The sequence below is a fragment of the Rhinolophus sinicus genome, chromosome 14, assembly GCF_057876585.1.
Source record: "Rhinolophus sinicus isolate RSI-liver-muscle chromosome 14, RSI-T2T, whole genome shotgun sequence".
NCBI classification, from domain to species: Eukaryota; Metazoa; Chordata; class Mammalia; order Chiroptera; family Rhinolophidae; genus Rhinolophus; species Rhinolophus sinicus.
The window spans coordinates 176,837,777-176,861,207 of record NC_142514.1 but is presented as its reverse complement, the minus strand read 5'-3'; the positions used below and the strand labels follow the sequence as shown (position 1 = coordinate 176,861,207).

Genomic DNA, 23,431 nt, shown 5'->3' with positions numbered 1-23,431 from the left:
TTATTATTCTACAGATCACTGAGAATATGTTTATGGTATTTATTTAGTATTTTAGTTTCTCTCTGGCTTCACTTTGGGTAGCCTCTATTGTGATATGTTTAAGTATATTGTTGTTTCTGTCACAAGGGTCATGTGCCTGGCGCTTCAAAAGGGCCAATATCCAATAAGTCAGAGTTTGGAGTAAAGAAAGGTTTATTGATCAAGAAAGCACCGACCTGAAACCTATGTAACTTTACTAACAATTGTCACCCCAATAAACTTTAATTTAAAAAGAAGAAAAGGAAAGGAAAGAAAAGAAAGCACCAACCCGAGAAGGTGTGAGCTTTCAATCGTTCTCGAATCCATCTTTAGAGCTCCCCAAGTGCCGTTGCCCTATATATCCAGGGAAAGGGGAAGGGGAAGGACAAGAGGTGGGATCCAAGAAAGAGCTCAAAATCTTCAAATTTCTTTGTTCCTGATGGGTCTGAGTCGGGTCCTGAGGTTCCTATAAATCTTTGATAAACAGTGTTTTTCGCACATTTCCTCCACTTCCTTCTGACAAGGGGCTGTTTTGCAAAACACTCCAGCTTCAAGCAGAATTCCTGTAGTCAGTTAGTATATCTATAGCAAGCATTTCATTGTTACATTATCATTTCTTCAGTGTATAATCCGCTACTACTCTCATTCAAAACATTTTTGTTAGTCTATACCATTGTATTTTAATTCCTAGAAGTCCCATTTGGTTATTTTTTAATCTTTCATTTGTCTCCTCAAAATGTTAGTGTTTTTATTAAATCAGTCAGTATATTGAACATTGTTTTGTACCCATCTCAGCCTATCAGTATCAAATGTTGTGGCTGGACTAGCCCTTGTGGTTCTTATTATGATTGCAATATGTCCTTAAACAATAACCAACAGGAAACTTTAACAATATACAGGTTTATTACTTACAAGACCTGGAAATTAAATAGCACATCTGGGGCCACACAGTGAGGTTGCAGGTATACACAGCATGCAGAGTTTTGGATTCTGCTTTTATTGGGCTCTAGGGTGGAGCCTAGGGTCCCCTGTGTTCATTCTTTATTGGTGAATTTAAAACATAAGAGCGAGAATTTAAAGCTCGAGAAGAGAAAACAAACGAAGTAACCCAAATGGTCAGTTATTGAAATCAACCAAGATGTCCAAAACAAAGGAGCCTCAGTGGGAGGAGGGGGCCAGGCTCTTGATCTAGTTGTGTGGCTGGCAATGTGTTTATTCAAGACAGCAGTCTTTGAAGTGGATGCCTCTTTGGAATGGATGCCTTGGCAATCAGAATTAATTCAAGGACTTGCATTACAAAAAGAAATAAAAAACAAACACAAATATCAGGGATTACACTATGAACATATCTATAATATGTTTTCAAGTCTTTTGCCTGATAATTCTATCATCACTGTTATTTCAAGATCTATGATAATTATCTCCTGGGTGGGGTCACATGTTCCTGCTTTTACATATGTCTAGTATTTGGATTGGATGTGGAATATTGTGAATTTTGTGTTAATGAGTGCTGTGACATTTTTCTGTTTTCCTAAAAGAATCTGAAATGTTTTAAACAAGGATCAGATGGCTCATATTGAGGCTTATTTTCAACTATATGAGTAAGAGTCTAAAGTAGCTTTTATCTCTGTGATCTCTCCTGGATGCCCAGGTGTCAAAGGAGGACTCTATTCTCTAGATTTTGGAACTCTAAAGTCTTCCTGCCCCGTGTGATATCTGTAGTTGGTCAGCTTACAATTATCCAGTCATTCTTTTAACGGTTTTGTGGAATTTCTGACCTCTTCATTTCATAAAACTTACACGAGAAGTCAGTAAAACAAAGTGGAACTGCTCTGATTGAAGATAGTGAAGCTGCTTTAGCTCAATCCACTTGTATTCCCTTCCTCTCCTACTGGGTTTCTCTTCAATGAACATATAGAAATCTGCAAGCAGATTTTCAAATGAAGGAGTAATTGAAGTTCAAAATATTCAACCAGTTAAAATACAAGATAGAATCCTGTAATGTGATGCTCAGGGTTATGTTGCACAACTACCAGGGAGAAACTGCTGGGAACCCACCACAAGGCCCAAACCTACAGTTTGGAGCAACTGAGTCGTGAGCCCCCCTGTGGCAGTTGGCAGAATTCTAGGAATCAGCTAATTTGGGGTGTCCATTTAGCCAGTCTGATCCAGGGAATGGGGATGGGAGGGACCGGGGGAGGCAGTAGTGGGCATTGGGGGAGCCATGTCTCCCCGTCTCTCCTAGAAGTTGTCTGCTGTTTCTCCATTGATCCCACTCTGCTTTCAGGTCCCTTCCTCTTTCACAAGTAAGAACCAAGTGTTGCGAGAGCTGCTATCCTGGGTTTTTCAGGAGAATAGATAATGCGCTGGTTAAGCAAAGGAATTCCTGATCCTAGTACCAATCCTACCACATTGAAATCTTCAATCCTTTGATAAGAATTATTCTAGTGCTTACTGAGTTTATCTCCATTTTTAGTGTCAGTTATCACCTCCCTCTGAAGATATCTGGTCTCTTTTATCCTGTTCATTATTCTTCTTTATTTTGAAATTTACATTTTAGTTTTATTGTGGTAATAATACTTAATATGAAATATATCCTATTAAAAGATTTTTAAGTGTACATACAGTCAGTTTGTAAAACCTACTCTGAAAATACAAACCAAGCAGAAAGTAGCCAGTAGGGGAAAAAAAAAAAAAACAACTAAAATATCTACAAGTTCATCATGGGGTTCATACATTATATATATATGATATAACATATATCCTTATATTAAAATTATTTGCAGTTTATCAAATATTACATGGGTAATACTTATATTAAAACTCTTTGCAAAAATCACGTTGATTATATTTATATAAAATAATAATTATCAAATATTACATAACATATATTGAAATTATTTGTTGTTTAGCTGCAATGCAAATATAACTGGGCATCCTGTATTATACCTGGAAAGCCTAACCTTAAGGGATTCTAATGGATGAAATCAGTGATGATTTTTTCAGAAACTCCAACTTCCTTTTTACTTGCAGTATCCAAATGCCACTATCAACTCTCACAAATCTAATGGATGTATGACAGCTGGTGAATTCATAGGATTTAATGTCCTAAAAATAGTATTCTACCCCAGGGAACCCCAGCTAACAAAGGGGAAAATGATTTTTTTTTGTGGTGCCATATAAAGAATCAACTATCAGTGACCATAAGAGTGTTCATGGTTAGAAGCCAGGAATCGTGGAAAATTACCAACACCTAGGTGATAATCAAACTCAACACAAATCCTTTCCCCTCACCTTTGATGAAGAATTGGACTTTCTTCTCCTAAATCACTTTAATTTTTCTTTAAGTAGGGAGAATTTATGTTTCTCCTCCCTCTTTGAGATGCTCCGAGAGAAAGTGGTATGTAATTCATTCAGGAGATGATGCCCAAATCATCAGAGAGATTTAAAAAAATTGCCTCATGATGCCTGCTAATTACCCAGGACACCCTACATATTCTCTAATGAGAAAATGTAAGGGGCGGTAGAAAGAAGGGAACAAAACAACATAAATGATCTCTGCAGAGATCATGGAGACCTACATGATGTAGAGGTACTCACTTAGAGTCAATGATTAAAGTAACTATGGAAAATGCTGTCACATCAACCTTATCCCAGTAAAACAGAACAGTTCCAAAATCATGATAAAGTTATAAATGACATTATCATCACAGGATTTTAAAAAAAATTATTATTGAAATAAAAATATGTAGTAAGCACTGGGGTAAAAATACATCACTAGTTTATGTGAGATAGATAATACTATTCTCATATTCAAAGGACATCAAGCTTAGATAAACCATGTACTTTGCCCAAAGTCACATGGTTGATAACTAGAAGATTTGAAATTAATATCTCATCTTTAAATGAGTAATAATATATGCCTTATCCTTTCATATGACAAACCTGTAACAATTATTGCAATGCAATGTGTTACTATAATGATTGCCTCGATTGCAGTGTTTTCTGAGCTGAGATCCCATCACTCTTGGACAATGTCCAGTACAACCTTATTGAGAGTAAAATCTAATATAAGACAGTACATTCCATTCATAAATGTTACTCATGCTGTCCTCCTCTGTGACTTCCACACGTATAAGAATTTAGGGAAATTTACATGTAGTTACACATGGATCTAAACTGTAGAAATGTCCAGCTCCTTAACAATGTATTCTCAGGATTCTACGATTGCTTAGCTGTGGGTTACTTACCCATTGCCTTTATATACCCCCTGGTGATCAATGTTCAGTTGCATCTCCTATGAATATAGTAGCATCTACTCAGCTTACCATGGAAATATGGGAAAGCTTTTCTAATCTTTTTTTCCATCACATGTTTTTCTCTTTTTCCTCCTTTATAGGTTTCATTAAAAAAAAAAAAAATCCTAATAACAGCAACTTTCCCTGTGCTTGACAGAACAGGGTTGGTCATGCTTGATGTCACAATCAGTGGTGATAAGTGGATAATAATACTGCCAAGACAGTTTGGAGGGTGGGTGGGAAATAAGCAACTTAACATTGTTACTGAACCCAAGTTCATATGCAAGACGCGCTGAGAAGTCAATCAACAAATAATAGAGTACGTATGCGGTGGGGAAAGTGTTTACTTCATGAGACAACCAAACAGGAAATGGAGAAAACCCAAAACCCTACAAACAAAGGCTTGAAGCCAATTTGAAGAATTAGGTGAGGAGGAACTATGCATATGCATTAATTCTAATTCAGGGTCTGATTAGATAGTCTTGGAACTAAGCCATCTAAGGTAAAGAATGTGAAAGGGGGCAGATGGGAACAAAGTAATTTCATTCTGACAGAGTTTGATTGGTCAGTCCTATATGCGTCCATATTTGGTCGGGCACTGGGACTTCAGTATTGACTGACCTCTCAATATTTAATAGGCTCTGGATAGCAAACAGCGGCAGTTCTGTTTCTTGAGTTCCATGAATCTTGGTTCCACTGTGCTCTGGAGGCCAGTTTAGGTTCACTTGGCTGCTAACTGTGCAGACTCAGGTTAGCTAGACTAGCTTCTGTCAGTGTGAGCCGGTTTGGGTGGGCACTTGCAGAGCGATGGAGAATGGCTTCCTGCTGCTTTCTCTATGATACTGAAAAAACTTTGTTCATGGCTGACTTCAACATCTCTTCCCCAAAAACGTTACTTATTATGACCTAATCCCTCTCACAGCAGTGGGCTACATTTGTTTTCTATACCAAGACACAACTTCTTTTGGACTAGCTAGATTTTCTCACAGGTATTCATTCATTCATTCATTCATCTATTAATTCTTCCTGGTTTCTTGCTTAGACCATTGTCAGTAAGTCAGCCGGTAACCCTGGTCTTTCTGGTAAAGGGCTTATTCAGTTTGCTTTTTTCCCTTTTATCTATTTTACTTTTATTTTTTAAAAAACATTTTAAATATAGTTATTGCTTTCTAGACTCTTGAATTTGGAGACATGTTTTTCTCATTGTATTTTGCAACTGGATGGTAAGTTCACTTTTTTTTTTTTTTAACTTTATTTATATGTCTCTGTTTTATTATTTTCTGTCTTTTCTTACCATGGTTCAGAGCTTGAGCTCTGGAGTCAGAATGCATAGATTCAAATGATAGCTCTACTACTGTTTTTTTCCCCTTAAGCTTTTTTTTTTTTTTTTTTTTTAATTAGTTTCAGATGTTCAAGTTCACGTTTAACAGAACATTCTCTGTGACAATCCTGGAAGCTTTAGTCTGTTAGCAATTCCACAGTGCTACCATCTCAGACCACTCTATTCTATGTTAGTTAATCAGCTTGAAGCCTCCTCATTTGTGGAAACAGCAAAATCCAAATTTCAACCCCCGTGAGGAAAGGTTGTTGCTACTAATTCTCAGATGAAGCTTTCTCTTTTTTCTAACAAGGTGCCAGATCATGGTGGGCAAGTTTATCTATAATGTTTGCTGATAAGCAGACTTATTTTGTTAGGATTTTAATGAGAATGTTAGTTTTTCAGATACGAGATGTGTACTTGGGTTTTAGTGGATTCTGCATTGTTCATAAGCCCAAAGGCTTAGCACCTTTTTAAATAAATTGAATCTCACTTGTAAAGTTATAAATTTAGCAAATGCCTCCAGGAGAGTCATGGTATCAGTGTCCATATTTATTTATTTATTTATTTAAAGATTTTATTGGAGAAGGGGAACAGTGTGTACTTCCAGGATTTTTTTTCCAAGTCAAGTTGTTGTCCTTTCGATCTTAGTTGTGGAGGGTGCTGTTCAGCTTCAAGTTTTGTCCTTTCAGTCTTAGTTGTGGAGGGCGCAGCTCAGCTCCAGGTCCAGTTGCCGTTGCTAGTTGCAGGGGGCGCAGCCCACCATCCCTTGCGGGAGTCAAACCGGCAACCTTGTGGTTGAGAGGACACACTCCAACCAACTGAGCCATCCGGGAGCTCAGCGGCAGCTCAGCTCAAGGTGCTGTGTTCAATCTTAGTTGCAGGGGTGGAACCCACCATCCCTTGTGGGACTCGAGGAGTTGAACCGGCAACCTTGTGGTTGAGAGCCCACTGGCCCATGTGGGAATCGAACTGGCAGCCTTTGGCGTTAGGAGCACGGAGCTCCAACTGCCTGAGCCACCGGGCTGGCCCCCTTAAAAGCTCTTTTTAATTGCATCAACACTTTGATAATATCTATTTTCACATGACACTGTATCACGCACTTTTTTTTTGTATTTAAGACTTTATTTTTTAGAAAAAATTTTGTTCACAGAAGAATTGGGATGAAAGGACAGAGATTTTCCATATATTCCTTGCCCCAACACATGTAAAGTCTCCCTCGTCCCATTATTGACAGCCTCCACCATAGTGGTGCATTTGTTACAATCAATGAACCTACAATGGCACATCATTTTCACCCAAACTGCATACTTTACATCAGGGTTCGCCCTTGGTATTGTATGTTTGGTGGGTTTAAGCCAAATATATAATGGCTTGTATCCACAATTATAGTTTCATACAAAGTGTTTTTACTACCCTGAATATCCTCCATGCACCTCCTATCCATTTTTCCCTATGTCCTAATCCCCGTTAACCTTTTTATTGTTTTCATAGTTTTAGCTTTTCCAGAATGTCATATAGTTGGAATCATACAGTAGACAGCCTTTTCAGATAGGCTTCTTTCACTTAGCAACATGCGTTTAAGTTTCCACGCTATCCTTTTATGGCCTGACAGCTCCTTTCTTTTTAGTGCTGAATAATTTTCCGTTGTCTGGTTGTACCATAGTGTATACCCATACTCCTACTGCATGTATCTTGGTTGCTTTGTATCATACACTTTTAACATTTTATTCCAATGAAATATTTTTATTAAATATGCATTGGCTAAACAGAACTGTATTGCAGGATGATGAACAAAGCGAATATTGTAGGCTAATAGCTTCAATAAAATCCCAGAAATATTAAGAAGAATAAAAGCAAGCAAAAGGAAAATAAAAATAAAAGTAAGCATGTGGGAAATTGTGGAGAGTAACGTGGAACAACTATGTAAAAAGGAAGATAACTATGTCCTTGTCATGTATCAGGCCTCACTTACAGTAGAAATATGGCATCACGCAAACAAGATTATTTCCCTTTGTTTCCCACAAGTAGGATAATCAATCAATGCAGTTAAACGATGAAAGTCAGTTAAAACACAGTGCGTAATCAATAATGATCAAAATTGGGAAATAGTAACCTAAGAAAATAGAGGCACAATTAATTTATAATAGAATAGTCTGCTTAGGCAAGGATACAAAACCACCTGGAACATAACTTTTAAACATGGATAATTACTTTTTTTCAAAGGGATAGGAAATATTGCAATCTCCAAACCAAACAGCCAGTTATTAAGCAAGAACCACTTGGGGGATAAAACAGAACAAACCTGGGAGCTTCTGGGGGGTCTCAAAGATATATCTTAATTTGAGTATCCTCCAATATCAGTAACATTGACTGATTAAGACACATCAGGTGCCAATAAGAACCTATGGATCGCTGAACTATAAAGTATGGCTAGTTAATAGATTCATAGATGGGAGAGAGGCCCTGAGAGGAAAAAGTAGGATACCAGTGTTTAGAAGAGGGGTATTTGAGCAGAGTAATAAGACTGAGTACTTCAAATCATCAGATATCAGAGACATAACTATTATTAAATACAATTCTAAAACATAGCAGGGAAGTATATGAAGACTAAAACCAAAGGAAAGAAAAGGGCTTATACACACACACACACACACACACACACACACACACACACACACACAATAATTTAATCCTGAGAGATGAGAAAAGTACCAGAATCTTTGACAGATTTGTTTTCTGTCTATATCCACCTAACACATTCTACTCTACGATAACATTTATTTAATTTATGCGTATAAACCATCTTTCTTCCTCAAGGAGGGCAAACAATTTTACTCTTTTGTTCATTAACCTTTGTATTGCAATTAGAAGTGCATAGCATATACAAAACAATCAATAAACATATGTCAAACCCGTTTGTGCTTGTTATTTCTTCGGAGGTACATAGAGAAAAATTTAAAGTCCATAAGCTATTTTATGAGTCGTATTGTATGTAAACTTTAAGAAAAAAGACTATGTAGTTTTTTCCACACCCTTTGTAGTGCACATTTTACATCTTTGTTCCTCAAGCTATAGATCAAGGGATTCAACATGGGGATAACAAGGGTGTAAAATATGGAAGCCACTTTATCACTGTCAAAGGAATGACTGGACCCAGGTCGCACATACATAAATATCAAAGTCCCATAGAATACTATGACCACAGTCAGGTGGGATCCACAGGTAGAAAAAGCCTTGTGTCTACCCTCAGCAGAGTTCATCTTGACGATGGACTCAAGAATGAGCAGGTAAGACACAAGAACTATCAGAAGGGAGGAAATTAAATCAAAACCAGCTAAAATCAGAATAATCATTTCAATTTCATGCGTATTTGAGCAGAGCAAAGATAATAAGGGGACACTGTCACAGTAGAAATGACTGACTACATTGTAGCCACAGAAGGACAAGTTAAAAATCTTTACAGTGACTAGAAGAGAAACAAACGTGCTGTAGAGATAGGGGATTGCCACCAGCAGCTGACATATCCTTTGTGACATGATGACTGGGTAGAGCAGAGGGTTACAGATGGCCACATAGCGGTCATAAGACATTGCTGATAGAATAAAAAGTTCACTAACAATAAACACAAGAAAGAAAGCTAGCTGTATAGCACAAAAATAGTAGGAGATTGTATTTTGATCCACAACAAAATTTACTAACATTTTGGGTCCCACAGCTGTTGAATAACCAAGGTCAGTGAAAGCCAGGTGTCTGAGAAAGAAGTACATGGGTGTTTGTAGCCTGGAGTCCATCGTGGTGAGGACGATCATGCCCAAGTTGCCCACCACTGAGCTCACATAGATGACGAGGAAGAGCCCGAATAATGGAGCCTGCAGCTCAGGGCGGTCTGTGATCCCCATGAGAATAAATTCTTTTATCACTGTTAGGTTTTGTGTTTCCATGCAGGCTTATCAGGAAACCTATTGTGGAAAGAGACATCAGCACAGTCAATAGATTTTGTGTATTACTATCTGGGAGATTTTTAGTATGCAAAACTAGTATAAATAAGATACATCCAAGCTTTCCAATTTTGGATATATGAAAATAAACCCATCCTCCACAAATAATAGTATACATAAATAAAGATAGAGACAGAGATAGCCAGTGGTTCTCACCTGGAGGTATTTTACTAACCAATGAGATTGGCCAATATGTAGAAGACATTTTGGCTGTAACATCTGGGAGGTAGGGTGCAACTGGCATGCAGGGTTGAAGGTCAGTTAAGCTTCTAAACATTCTACAATACTTAGTATCTAATCCAAAATATCATTGGTGCCAAGGTTAAGAAACCAGGATGGTACAGATAGATTAGATAAATAGATGATAGATAGATAGGTAGATAGATAGATAAAGATGATTGATAGGTTGATAAATAGATACATAAATAGGTATACAGTATATAGCTTAGATACATATAAATATATAGATCTGGATATAGATATATAGACATAGATATATAAAGGAAATAAGAAAAAAGTTAAAACTATGTTAAAAATTTGGGTGTTACAAATACAAATTATTTTGATGCTATTCTTTAAAGTTTTCTTTAGTCATTTATATAATCGCAATCACATAGTGACACTTATAAATTAAATTTAATAACATGACAATGCATTTGCCAATTACGTAATAAATTGTATTGTACAAATATAATAAAAATTTAAAACCACAAATTCCAAAAATGTACAGAACCCACTACTTCAACACATAGTCCTACAAAATCTTTTACGCCTACAGGTGATACAGGCTGAAACAGTTAGCACACTTGACAGAAATTGGACACGTGGAAAAATAAGAAAACTGTAATAGATGGCAGTGCGAATTATTTGTCTTTATACGCAGAAACATATGAGACATAAGAGTATATAGATATAATCTGTTATATCTCCATTTATGGTATATACAAAGGGTTACTTCGGGCAAAAATTTAACTTATCCATAACTCTTTATTCTCATACACAAAACCAATACTTTGGATCATTTAATCTTCATTCATCCCTCCCAACAATCCTGTGAGGGAAGTATTGGCATTGTTTTCATACAATGAAGATTCATAAAAACTCCCTTTGGATAAAGAGATACTGTACACTTTAATGTAACTTTGAACATGTGTTCATTGGATATAGTAGTTTAAAGTCACTATGTTACACAATGCTATAGAGGTGAAATAAAATACACTAAAGATGAGATAGATATACATGGATTCTTGAATGTTACTTTAAATTCTTCTACACCTTAAGGCAATAGTAATGGCTTCAAATTATGATATAATACAAAACACAAATAAACATTTTATGTAATCAAAAAATGTATCTGAATATCCCTAATAATACATGGATTAAAAATATACCAGAGTAAGTGGTGGATGACAGATTAGGGTAAGAAAATTATTAGGTTCAAAATATGGTGAGCATGAATGCTTCCTTTAAAAAAATAGAAATAATACTGTTTACGATGAAAATTACTGTGACAGCAGTCTCTGAGTGATCTAAAAGAAACATAAATAAAAACATAGATTTTCATAGCATTAAATATAACAGTTATTACATGAGATTGGCATTTAAGTCACGTAAAATATTGCTTATAATTTTGTGACCTCCTGATAGCCTATCCTGCCTTGATGCACACGCCTTTCTTATACAGGAAGTGCGAAAATGGCATCAATAGTAGTAATTTTAGAGAAATATCTTCAGTAAATGTAATAAAAAACAATATATATTTTGTTTTTGTTTTGTTTTGCAAATATGAAAGGTTGAGAAAAATCACACTTGGTAAGTTCAAATTTTCCTGTAAGGTGAGGAAAGATAAAACTGTTTTTCTCACAAGTCTTAGTGTCCTATGGAAAGAACCAAATTGCATTTTTTTTAAATTAATGTTTATTGGGGTGACAATTGTTAGTAAAATCACATAGGTTTCCATTGTACAATTCTGTATTACATCATCTACATATCACATTGTGTGTTCACCACCCAGAGTCAGTTCTCCTTCCATCACCATATATTTGATCCCGTTTACCTTCATCTACCACCCCCTGCCCCCAAATTGCTTTTTCATAGTTTAACATCTTTGTTGAATACCAACTGTTATTTTTTTTAAAAAGCTATACTCTTTGAGATAACTATATCTGCCTTCTGTCAGATTCCAGTTGAAACTGAAAAACATGCTGAACATTGTACAATTACCATAAAACGGGTACGTAAAAGTGTTCTACTATCCAAATAACACTTTTTACATCTCAGTGTGAGGTGGAAATCCCCTTTTGCTTCATCAACAGATCTGGAAAGAATCATATTTGTACATTGATTTAAATAATCATTAAATATTAAATTATATTGAGGCCACGAAAATAAAAGAGCCTAGAGCCACTAAATAACTAAGAATTTGGAAGACATCAAAATAACCGATTGGATACCTAAAGCTTCTTATTATAATTTTGCCAGTTTTTAAAAAGTTATGTCTCTTTAGTTATGCTTTCAGTTTTGGCGTGCACTACAGATATAATTATATGCAGCAAATACTTTATAAACAACAGTATGCTGATGTTTCTAGGATGCCCTTTAACATTTAGTCTGTCAACGCACGTGAAAATACTCAAAAACATTAATATGATGAAAAAGGAGAGGAGTCCTAGTCCTTCTCAGGCATCATGGAGTAGAAAGCAAAGAGAACTGAATCGGAAGTGGCAGCATTTTGTTAGGGCTTTGTCATTGAATTAAAGGTGAGCTTTGGGTATGTCACTGAAACATTGTCAGTGTTAATAACATAAGACACCACAGCAAATATTCTACCTTTTTACCTGTAATGAAGCCTCTCTCTTGACTCTTTCATGTATTTCTTACATGGCTTAGTGAGAACAATTTATGGATTTTCTTTTAGCCTTTTGAGATTCTCCCTGAGGAGATGCCAAGCAATTTGTTGTTTGTCCCTAAAGTATTTGAGAGCACTAGTGGTGTCTGGAGGTTGTCCTTTAATTGTCAGTGACAATTTGTATTCACTATGTTTTGTCTCTCATTTCAACCAAATTTCCCTCCCTTCCTCCCTTTCTTCTTCCCTCCCTCCCTCCCTCCCTCCTTCCATTTTCACTCTTGGTTAACTTTTCCTTTTGTACCACACAGACTCTACACTACAGTATTGTATCTATAGATGGGCATGACCATCAAAAGGGTGCATTTATATAGTGGTTTCCTCGCATGAGTGACATAGTGTAGAGATGTCTAAATACTGTCGTGTTATTTTAATACGGAATTAAATAATACATTTAAATAGGGAATTGAAATAATACATCATGCAAATAGGTGTTGCTTCCTTGATTTGTTGCTCATGTTGTTTTTCCTGTGCCCTCAGGGACAGAAATTCGTTACTATTACTTTTCATTTCATTGTGAGTTTCCATCATCTGTCTGGTTCCCACTTCTCTTTTGTTTTGTTTTTGTTTTTTCCTTTACTGCATATTGCACCATTTCAGTTATTCTGTCCTGTGCAAACATACTCCAATACAGATTATTCCATCACCAAAGTTCCCTTTGGCTACCCCTTTATAGCCACATGTTTTGTACTGGCCTTAGCCTATTAATAATCTATGTTGTGTCTGGACCAGTCCTAGAGGTTTTTATGATTGCAAGACATCCTTCATCAATAACCTCAAGGAAACTTTGAAAAGATACAGGTTTATTATTTACAAGACCTTGAAATTACACGTGTAACTGGGCCACAGAGGGAAGTCCTGGGAAAAGAAAGAGAGAGTGAGAGTAGGGATCAAGGGTTCAGCTTTTACTAGGGTTCAGAGTAGGAGTCGGGGGCTCACTCTTTATTGGTGAATTTAAAACATAATAACTAGAATTTAAAGCCCCAGAAGGGACCTAGGGTTCAGCTTTTACTGCAGTTTAGGGTGGGGGCCGGGACTTACTTTTTATTGGTGAATTTAAAACATAAGAACTGGAATTTAAAGTCCCAGAAGAGAAAACAAACAAGTAGCCCAAATGGTCAGTTATTGAAATCAACTATGATCTGTAAAACAAAGGAGCCTGAGTGGGGAAGGCAGCCTGGCTCTTTAACTAGTGGTGTGGCTGGTGATACGTTCATTGGCGACAGCCATATTTTGAAGTGGATGCCTCTTTAAAATGGATGCCTGGGCAATCAGAGCTTAAATCAGGCACTTGCATTACAAAAAAGAAAAAGAAATGTCAGAGTTTATACCACACCCACTTCTTCTTCCTCTGCCATTGTTTCTAACCCTTGGTAATCACTAATCTGTATTCCATCACTATATTTTTGCCATTTGAAGAATGTTTCATACATAATATCATACCACTTGCAATCTTTTGGGGGTGGCTTTTTTTCTCTCAGCATAATTCTCGAGATTAATTTGTGTCTTCGTGTATGTAAATTATTTGTTCCTTTATTGTTGCTGAGTGGTACCCAAAGTATCGATGATACAATTTGCTTAACCATTCACTCATTGACAGGCATGTAGGTTCTTTCCAGTTTTCAACTATGATGAGTAAAACTTCCCTGAACATTCACTTAAAGATGATTGTATGAACATAGGTTTTCATTCCCTTGGGATGAGTGTCCAAGAGTGTGATTGGTAGATTGTTGTAATTTTAAGGAAGTCCATTGTATTGATTGGTACTTTTATAGATTATGCTTTTGATGTCCTCTCTATACACTCTTTGTTCCTCAATATACAAAGTGCCTTTTTTCTTTGATTGCTTATGTTTTTTATTTATCAGTAACTTTGAGAAATTTGATTATGATGTGCCTTCAAATAGTTGTCTATATATTACTTGTATCTGGGATTTGTTAATCTTCAATTTGAGAATTAAAAATTTTGATCATATTTGAAAATTTTCACATTTTCTTTAAATAGTTTTAATGCATCCATTTTTCAAATAGCTAGCTTCTCATTCTGCCTATTTTCTGTATTTTCTCTAAGCCCCATCAAAAGAGGGATTTTGATTGTTAAACTTAACAATAGGTATATGTTTATTTCTCTGGATGAATCCATTTATATAAAATCTATCAGGCATCCCTTTTTAATGCCTTTATCATGTTAAGCACCACAAATAAAACTATGAATGTAATACACAGAATCCCTGGCTTTACGAAAATAAATGTTTAGTAGAAGAGAAGTGTAAATAGGACTATAGGAATGGCACTAATCAGACTTGAAATTAAATATAGGTTAATATCTAAAGTATAAGCAGAAAACAGCCAGCTGTTAGTGATATATTTTGTTTGAAAGTAGTAAACAGTTTTCTTTATTTCTATGCTTTTCACACATTGAATCTTGCCCATCCCATGGAGGTAACATCACAAGGCTAAAGCAAAACATACACTGGACAATCTATAATCTGTTGCTAGCATATTTTACAGCAGATTTTAAACAGAGTATTTGCACACATGCTCCAGGTTCTAGTTAGGGCATCTTTCACCTCTTTGTTTCTCAAGCTATAGATGATGGGATTCAGCATGGGGATTATCAGCGTGTAAAACACGGAGGCCATTAGATCAGTATCAAGTGAGTGGCTGGATTTAGGCTGCACATACATAAAGAATAAGGTTCCATAGAATATCACTATGACTGCCAGGTGGGATCCACAGGTGGAGAAGGCCTTGTGCCTGCCTCCCACAGAGTTCACCCTGAGGATGGTGCCGAGGATCAGAAGGTAGGACACAAGGACGACTGGAAGAGAAGAAGCCAAATTAAAAATTGAAAAGATGAGAATTATCAATTTAATTTCATGTGTGTCTGAGCAGAGCAAAGATATCAACGGTTGACAATCACAGTAGAAATGCCTGATGATATTATAGCCACAAAACGATGACGTGAAAATTTTAATGATGACCAGCAAAGACAAAAAGACACTGTAGAGATAGGGGATTGCCACCAGCACCCAGCATAGTCTTGGTGACATGACGACTGTGTAGAGCAGAGGGTTACAGATGGCCACGTAGCGGTCATAAGCCATGGCTGACAGAATGAAAAGTTCACTAGTGATAAACACACCGAAGAAAGTGAGTTGGGTAGCACACCCATTATAGGAGATTGTATGTTGATCTACAGCAAAATTTACTAGCATTTTTGGTCCTACAGCCGTTGAGTAACCAAGATCAGTGAAAGCCAGGTGTCTGAGGAAAAAGTACATGGGTGTCTGTAGCTTGGAGTCTGTCTTGGTGACGATGATCAAGCCCAGATTACCCACCACTGAGACCACGTAAATAGCGAGGAAGAGTGCAAATAACGGTGCCTGCAGCTCAGGGAGGGCCGTGATCCCCAGGAGAATGAATTCATTCAATATTGTTAGATTGTGTTTGTCCGTCCAGGACATTCTGGAAACCTATAATGGGCAAGAGTATAAAAATAATCAATGACTTTCATGAGCTGTGACTGAGATTACCATTGTAACAAGTGCCTAAAGGGTTAAATCTTTCATTTGTGGATTGTTGCCTTTAATTAGCCACTGTAACACCTGGCAGTTCAGTTTTCTCTCTCCCAGTGTAGCAAAGCTCTTCACAGTTTTCTTAGATCTGATTCCAAAAGCACAAACAACAAAAGTAAAAATTCATAAAACAAACATTTGTGAACCAAAGGACATTATCAAAGAATTAAAAGGTGACCTACACAAAGCAAAAAACTGCAGATCACATATCTGGCAAGGGTCTAGGATACACAATATACAAAGGACTCTTAAAACTCAACAACAATAAGACAAACAACCTAAATTTTTAAAAAGGCAAAAGACAAACAGACATTTTTTTTGTTTTTGGTAGTAAAGCATATGGTTTATTGACAAATTAGTTATTGTAGCAAATACGTATAAGATGAACCCAATTATATGCACTGGTTCTGGTCTTAATGATCATCCCTCCACATAAAGAACTGGTGAAACACTTGGCCAAACATGGCTGAAATATATCCATCTTATTCCTGATTGTGCCCTCCTCCTCTTCTGTTTTACTAGGTAACTCTCTTCTCAAACAGATGTTTTTTGCAGAAGGTTTACAAATGGCGAAAAGCACATGAAAAGATGTTCAACAACATTAGTCATTCTGGAAATACACATTAAAACCACAATGAGATGTCACTTTACACCCAGTAGGATGGCTATTTAAAAAAAAAAAAAAAAAAAAAAGGGAAAATTACAAATGCTGGCAAGGGTGAGGAGAAATTAGAACTTTTGTACATTGTTTTTGAGAATGTCAAATGGTATAACCACTATGAGAATAGTTTGAGGGTTACTCAGTAAGTTAGCCACAGAATTACCATTACGACCCAACAATTCCACGCTTAGAGATATACCCAAATGTATGGGAAAACCACAGATGTTCACACAAAAACTTGTAGGTAAATGTCATAGCAGCATTATTTATAATAGTTAGAAATAGAAACAACCGAAAACATCACCATTTGATGTTATCCATGGATAACAAATGTGGTCTATCTATACAGTGGAATATTAATTAATATACCGTAAAAGGAAAGAAGTATCGATAATGCTACAACATGGACGAGACTTAAGAACATGCTAAGTGAAAGAAGCCAAGAACAAAGCCAGGCCACATGTTGTAGAATTCCATTATATGAAATATCCAGAATGAGAAAATCTGTAGAGACAGAATCAGAATATTGTGGCTTGTTCAGGAACACTGAATTAGTTCACAAGAGACTACACTTATTTTTAGTGGATATAAAAAGAATATATATAACTCATGGAATACATGAGAGTTTAAAAACGTGTGCTCTTTTCTAAATCCATGCTAGTAAATACTAGTCTCCCTATATATGAGAAAAGATATAAGATGTTTTTCTCACCAGAGTTCTGTGTAAAGCACTAAAATATGTTTTTACATGAATCTATTTATATTTACATTATTTTACATGATTATTGAAGATGACATGGTTCTGGAACCTTAAATTTTGTTTTTTTCCTCAATAGTCTCAAAATATGTAAGCTATACAATGGGCAGAGCTGAGCATTGGACCTTCAGTCTAAAACTGCCCTAAGTATAGAGGTCAGAGAAGCTAAATCACTCCCCAGCCCCACCTCCCTCTGCCTGCCAAATACAGCACTAAACTAAAATAAGTATCAATAAATTAATTATATAATGAGAGATCCATAAAACATGAATTTAAGTACGTATATTTAAATACTCAAGTAAGTTTTGAGTGGGAATAAAGAGAGTTTTTAAAAAAACTAATACATGAGTGGAAATAATATTTTAATTTTAGGCAAAATACACATTTCTGCTTTATAATTTTGCAAGGACTGTTTGTTTCAATCTGTATCTGTGCATATTTATTTCCTAGTTCTAATCTCCATTAGATGTGCATTTAGTCATTCAAAGGACAATTTAATGGCATTTCAAAGACTCTTCCAAGGCTTATAGGTGACGGGGAGGGGAAGCCCTTTTACTAATCAGACATGGTGGGGCTGAGGTGTTACCATGTTTCCCTGAAAATAAGACCTAGCTGGACAATCATCTCTAATGCATCTTTTGGAGCAAAAATTAATATAAGAACCGTTCTTATTTTACTATAAGACTGGGTATAATACAATATAATTAATATAATATATATAATAAATATAATATAATACAATAAATATAACAAAGTTATTTTCAGAGAAACATGGTATGTAGTGCCATCGAGGCTTGAATATTTTGCTTTGGGCTCATGTCCCACTATTTGTGGTGACTTTTAAATGGCATTGATCCTGTCAATGACATTGGTACACTTGGGATACATGGCAATATTTTAATATTTTAAACAGATAAATTACAAGGTTTGTAAAAATATTAATATAATCCTTTTAATTTAGATGTAACTGTAAAACACTATGAAAATCTGGTATTATTTGAGGTTAAAAATTCTAAAACATCCAATCAACTACAAAGAACAATATCACATTTAACATCTTGAGTAAGGGTCCAAGTGAAAAAAAAAAATCTTAAGGTCTTGTGAGTGGAGAACCTGGAGCATGTGTGCAAATACTTTATTAATAATGTTAACTTCCTTTTTAGAAGTTACATTTTTTTATTACACAAACTTACTGCATCAACGTAAATGTCTAGCTTTCATGAAAAATCATAATAAAGATGTTTACAACTTTGTACCAGCCCAGAGACTGTAGTTATCAAAGCAGATTGTTAAAGCTGTGGCTAAATCACCAAGATGGGGTATTAGACACCGAAGTTTAAACAGGAGACGGTGCCATGAAGGAACTCTGGGAGTTAGTCACAGAAACAGGTACAGTCTACTCACCTGTAATGAGGAATCTCTCTGTGCTCCCCATGTGTTCCTAACATAACCCAATAAGGAGAATTTATGGGTTTCTTGCCTCCATTGAGAACCTCCCTAAGGACAAAGGATACGATTTGTTAATTATGCCTAACACATTTGAAAGCTTCTAACAAAGCCAATGGCGTATTTCATAATTATACAAGACATCTTTATAGTCCCATACAAATTAAGTTATGTTTGATACTTTTCCATAGTTTCTTTTGGTTAAGTCTTTTCTAGTGCAACCCAGAGATCTGGAATCAAAACATTGTAACTGTAGGACAAGTCGTTCAGTTTTTTTTGAAACCCTTAATTCTCTTTTGTTAAATACAAGCTTTTTATGACTTCACTAATGATGTAATGGAGAAATGCTTGAACAATGCTTTTGCATTGTTTTAAAAATTCACAAGGGAAAAATATGTATATCTATTTCCTCCTTATGCATGGTGTTTTAAACTTACTATTGAATATAATATATACATATTAACAAACGCATACATCATAAATAAATTTTTACAAAATTAACACTTCTGTGTAGTCAGAATCCAGATTAAACAGCAATAACAACCATTAAAATAAATAAAATATTATCAAGACTACAAAAGAGTTCTTCATTTTCCTTTCTACCATGAACTATCTATCCCCTTACACACACACACACACACACACACACATACACACACACACAACCATTATTCTGACTTCAAGCGGCATAATTTATTTTCACCTATTTTTGTTATTTTATGTAAAAGAAATCCTATACAAGTTATTTTTTTGTGTCTGGGCCCTTTCACTCAATATATTGTTATAGAGATTTCTAGATCGCTCATTTTCATTTTTGTGTACAATTCCATTTTATAATTATATCATAAACTAGTTATCCATCATTCTATTGTTGAATATTAGAATTGTTTCCAATTTGGAGTTGTTTATGATTAGTGATATTAACATTCTATTCCATAGTAGTTTTGAACATATAACTTTTTTTTTGTATTCCGGGTTTTTATAAAATAATACAGATTGGATTTTTCATGTATTTATTAAAGCTATTCATTTATAGTATGTTTAAAAATTGCCCATATATATAAATTTTTCTGATAATGGTAAAAACAGCTACACCTTCTTGTGTCCACATTAATACTCAGTCTATACTGGCTTAATCTTGAATGTATTTCTATTTGGGCATATTCTTTACACAGAAATTGCTGAATACGCATTAGTAAATACTGCCAAATGGATTTCCATAGTAGTTATTAGCTATGATTGCTCACTATCCTTGTCAAGATTTAATGTTTTCCATTATTTGTAGCCATTCTGGATGATATGCATGGGGACCATTGTAGTTTTAGTTTGCATTATCCTGATGTTAAATGAAATTGAGAACCTTTTTATATGTTCAATAGCTGTTTTGATATTTTATTTTGAAAAGTGTTCATGCATATCTTTTGTCATAATTGTATTGTATTTCATATCAATTATTTATTGATTTGTCAAAAGTTATTTTTATAGTTTGCATGAGTCCTCTGTTAGCGATATATGTCTGATTATGCAGGTCTGATAAAAACATTCTTTCCCACTATGAGCGTTTCTGTTTTCACAGTATTAATTTTGATGAACAGAATTTCTTAAAATAGTTCAATTAATTTTCTAAATCTTATATAGTTATTGCTTTGTATGCTATTTAAAAATTTGTACATATTCCATTATCATAAAGATGTCTCACTATGTTTTCCTCTAAAACCTTTCTTGTTTGTACTTCACGTTTAGATTTTTAATCCACATAGAATTGACTTTGTATAGGGTATGGGTTAAGTGTCCATATTCTTTTCTTTTTAATCAAAACAAATATACAAATTACCCACTGGCATCTATTGAAAAGATTATTCGTTCTCTTTTGGAAAATAGTGATGCCTCTGTCACAAGTTAATTGACAGTATAAGTGTGAGTTTGTTTCTGGAGTCACTGTTCTTTTACATTGATCAGTCAGTCTTCCCTCAGGAAAATGGTTTCTTAATTACTATAGCTTTATAATAGCTATGATATCTGGTCATGTAACTCCTGCAACTTCTCTTTCTTCAATGTTATCTTCACTATTTTTGGCACTTTGCCTATCTGACTAAATTTTACAATCAGCTTCCAAACTTCTAAAAAGAAGAAGAAAGATTTTAGGAGGGAAGGAAAGAAGGAAAGAGGAAGGAAGGAAAGAAGAAAAGAAGGAGGGAAGGAGGGGAAGAAGGAAGGAAAGAGTGAGGGATGGAGGGAGAAAAAGAGTGAGAAAAAAGGAAGAAAAGATTTATGTTGGGATTATATTGAAACCATAGATCAATGTAAAGATTTTGGGCATTGTCACAATATTAAGTCTTCTGTTCCATGGATGTTTTTGTTATAAATTTTCGTTGCTGCATTGCTTTTAAATGCCTTGTCAAATTTTTATACATATCATTACTGGGATCTTAGATTTTTAAAATTATATTTATTTCTAAATTAGGTTTTTTCAAAATGGTGTCATAAATATTATCTTCTCTTTGATTTTATTTTCTAATCGTTGTGGGTAAGATGTAGAAATTAAGTTGATTTTTTTCAAAATTTATTTTGTATCCAGCAAATTTGCAAAATTCCCTTATTATTTCTAATAAATTATTCATAGGTTTTTCTCAATGTAACATTAACTAAAAAATAAAATATAGCTGTTTGTGATTTCCTATTTATCTTTATATTTTTTATTTCTTATACTATCATAGTGAACCAGCTACAATGTCTAATACATACTGAATAGAAATGGTGAGACTGGGGCCAATTTCAGAGGAATAGTTTTCAATGTTTCAGTTACAGTACAAGTTTATGGAGAACTTTTTATGTAATGATGTGAATACATCATTATAATAAGATACAGAGTACTTTCACTGTCCTAAAAATCCTCTTTACTCAACCAATTCAGCCTCTCCCCAGGTATACAATTTTTATAGGTATCATTTATAACATTGTTTTCTTCTATTCTGCTCTGCTAGACAGGTTATTACATTGTTGGCGTTGAATGTTATGGCAAACCTATTTGATTTTTCTTTTAACTACTAATAATATTAATTATTTAAGTTATGTAATTGGTTTTCCTCTGTGAAATGCACCTTGTGTTCTTGCTTATATGCAGTACTTTTCTTTTACTGTTTCACACATTCTAGACAAACGTATAACTAATAAAAAGTGCCCATATGCTTACAGCTCAGTATCATCTATATCTATCCTATATATGAGTGTAATGTTTGGAAAGACTGGTGTTTTTCACTAAATATTTTATTCACTCATTGTCCTCCTCCTCCCTCTTCTTTTTCTTCTTGAATTATTATGTAGAATACATTTTATAAACATACCACAGTATATTCACCATTCTGCCCTTGACAAGCCTCTAACATCTATGATCACCACATCAGCCAGAAACATTGTACTATTCATCCTCCAGTAAACACAACTACTCAGGAATAGAATTACTGCATGATAGAGAATACGCATACTAAAATTTAGTAATTGCTACCCTTCGTTTTCCAAAGTTTTTATAACAATGTACACTCCCTCTTGCAAGTAAAAGAATTTTTACTTTCTCCACATTCTCGTCAACATTTTGAATTGTACAAACAAACTTTTGAATTTTAGCTATCCTAGTGGGTGTGTGGAGATATCACAGCACAGTCTTGCATTCATCTAACGATTAATGATATTTTGAACACATTAATGTATTTTGGGCTGTTGTGAGATCCTCTTTTGTGAAGTGTTTCTTCAGGTGTGTTGTCTCCCTCTCCCCCCGGCCCCCTTTTTCCACCAGGAGGTTGACTGTCTCGATCATACTAATTTTAGGAGTCAGGCAATTTGTTGTTACTTTCTTTTGTTTTCACAAACAACTGATATCAGTACTTGGTAGAGTATCTGTGTTTCAAATGTGTTCCCTCAGAATTTTCTTTCATCTCTTGGGGTCAGTTTCTCTAAATACAAGTTTTTATTTTGGAGAGAGTACTATTTTTTCAATCTTTTAGTGTTATTATTTCTTGTACCCTGTTTAAAATTTTTTTGTTTATTCCAAGTCATTAAGATATTATTTTACCTTTTTTCAGGAAAGTTTGTGGTTTTAGCTTCCGCACTTATATTCATAATATATCTCAATTAATTTTTACATATGATGCCAGTGAATGACTAAGGTTCATGTTTTACATTGGAAGCCCTATTTATTGAATGAGGTCAGTTTACCAAGAAGCCCCCCTTTGGTCATTACATTACACTGGAGGTTCTGTTTAAATCAACTGAAATTACATATTTTGCACCATATTTTAATTTATTTTATTGGTCTCTCTGTCCATACATGCACTAATGACACAATTTTTAAAAATAATTTGGCTTTAATTAAAATATTTATATCTGTTATTGGTAGTCCTCTGTATTCTTTCTTCTTCTAAAACATTGCCCTGACTATTCTGGATCTTTTGCA

General features: G+C 35.0%; 2 protein-coding genes across 2 annotated transcripts; both read right to left on the bottom strand.

Moving 5' to 3' along the window:
• Positions 1-8,636: 8,636 nt before the first annotated feature.
• On the bottom strand, positions 8,637-9,578 carry LOC109439444 (olfactory receptor 8K3-like). The gene has a single exon (XM_019719752.3). The coding sequence runs from the start codon at positions 9,576-9,578 to the stop codon at positions 8,637-8,639; it is 942 nt and encodes a 313-aa protein (XP_019575311.3).
• Positions 9,579-15,034: 5,456 nt separating this feature from the next.
• On the bottom strand, positions 15,035-16,031 carry LOC109439442 (olfactory receptor 8K3-like). Its single transcript, XM_019719750.3, has one exon. It carries the CDS (start codon positions 16,004-16,006, stop codon positions 15,035-15,037), a length of 972 nt encoding a protein of 323 aa, XP_019575309.1. The 5' UTR covers positions 16,007-16,031.
• Positions 16,032-23,431: the final 7,400 nt, after the last annotated feature.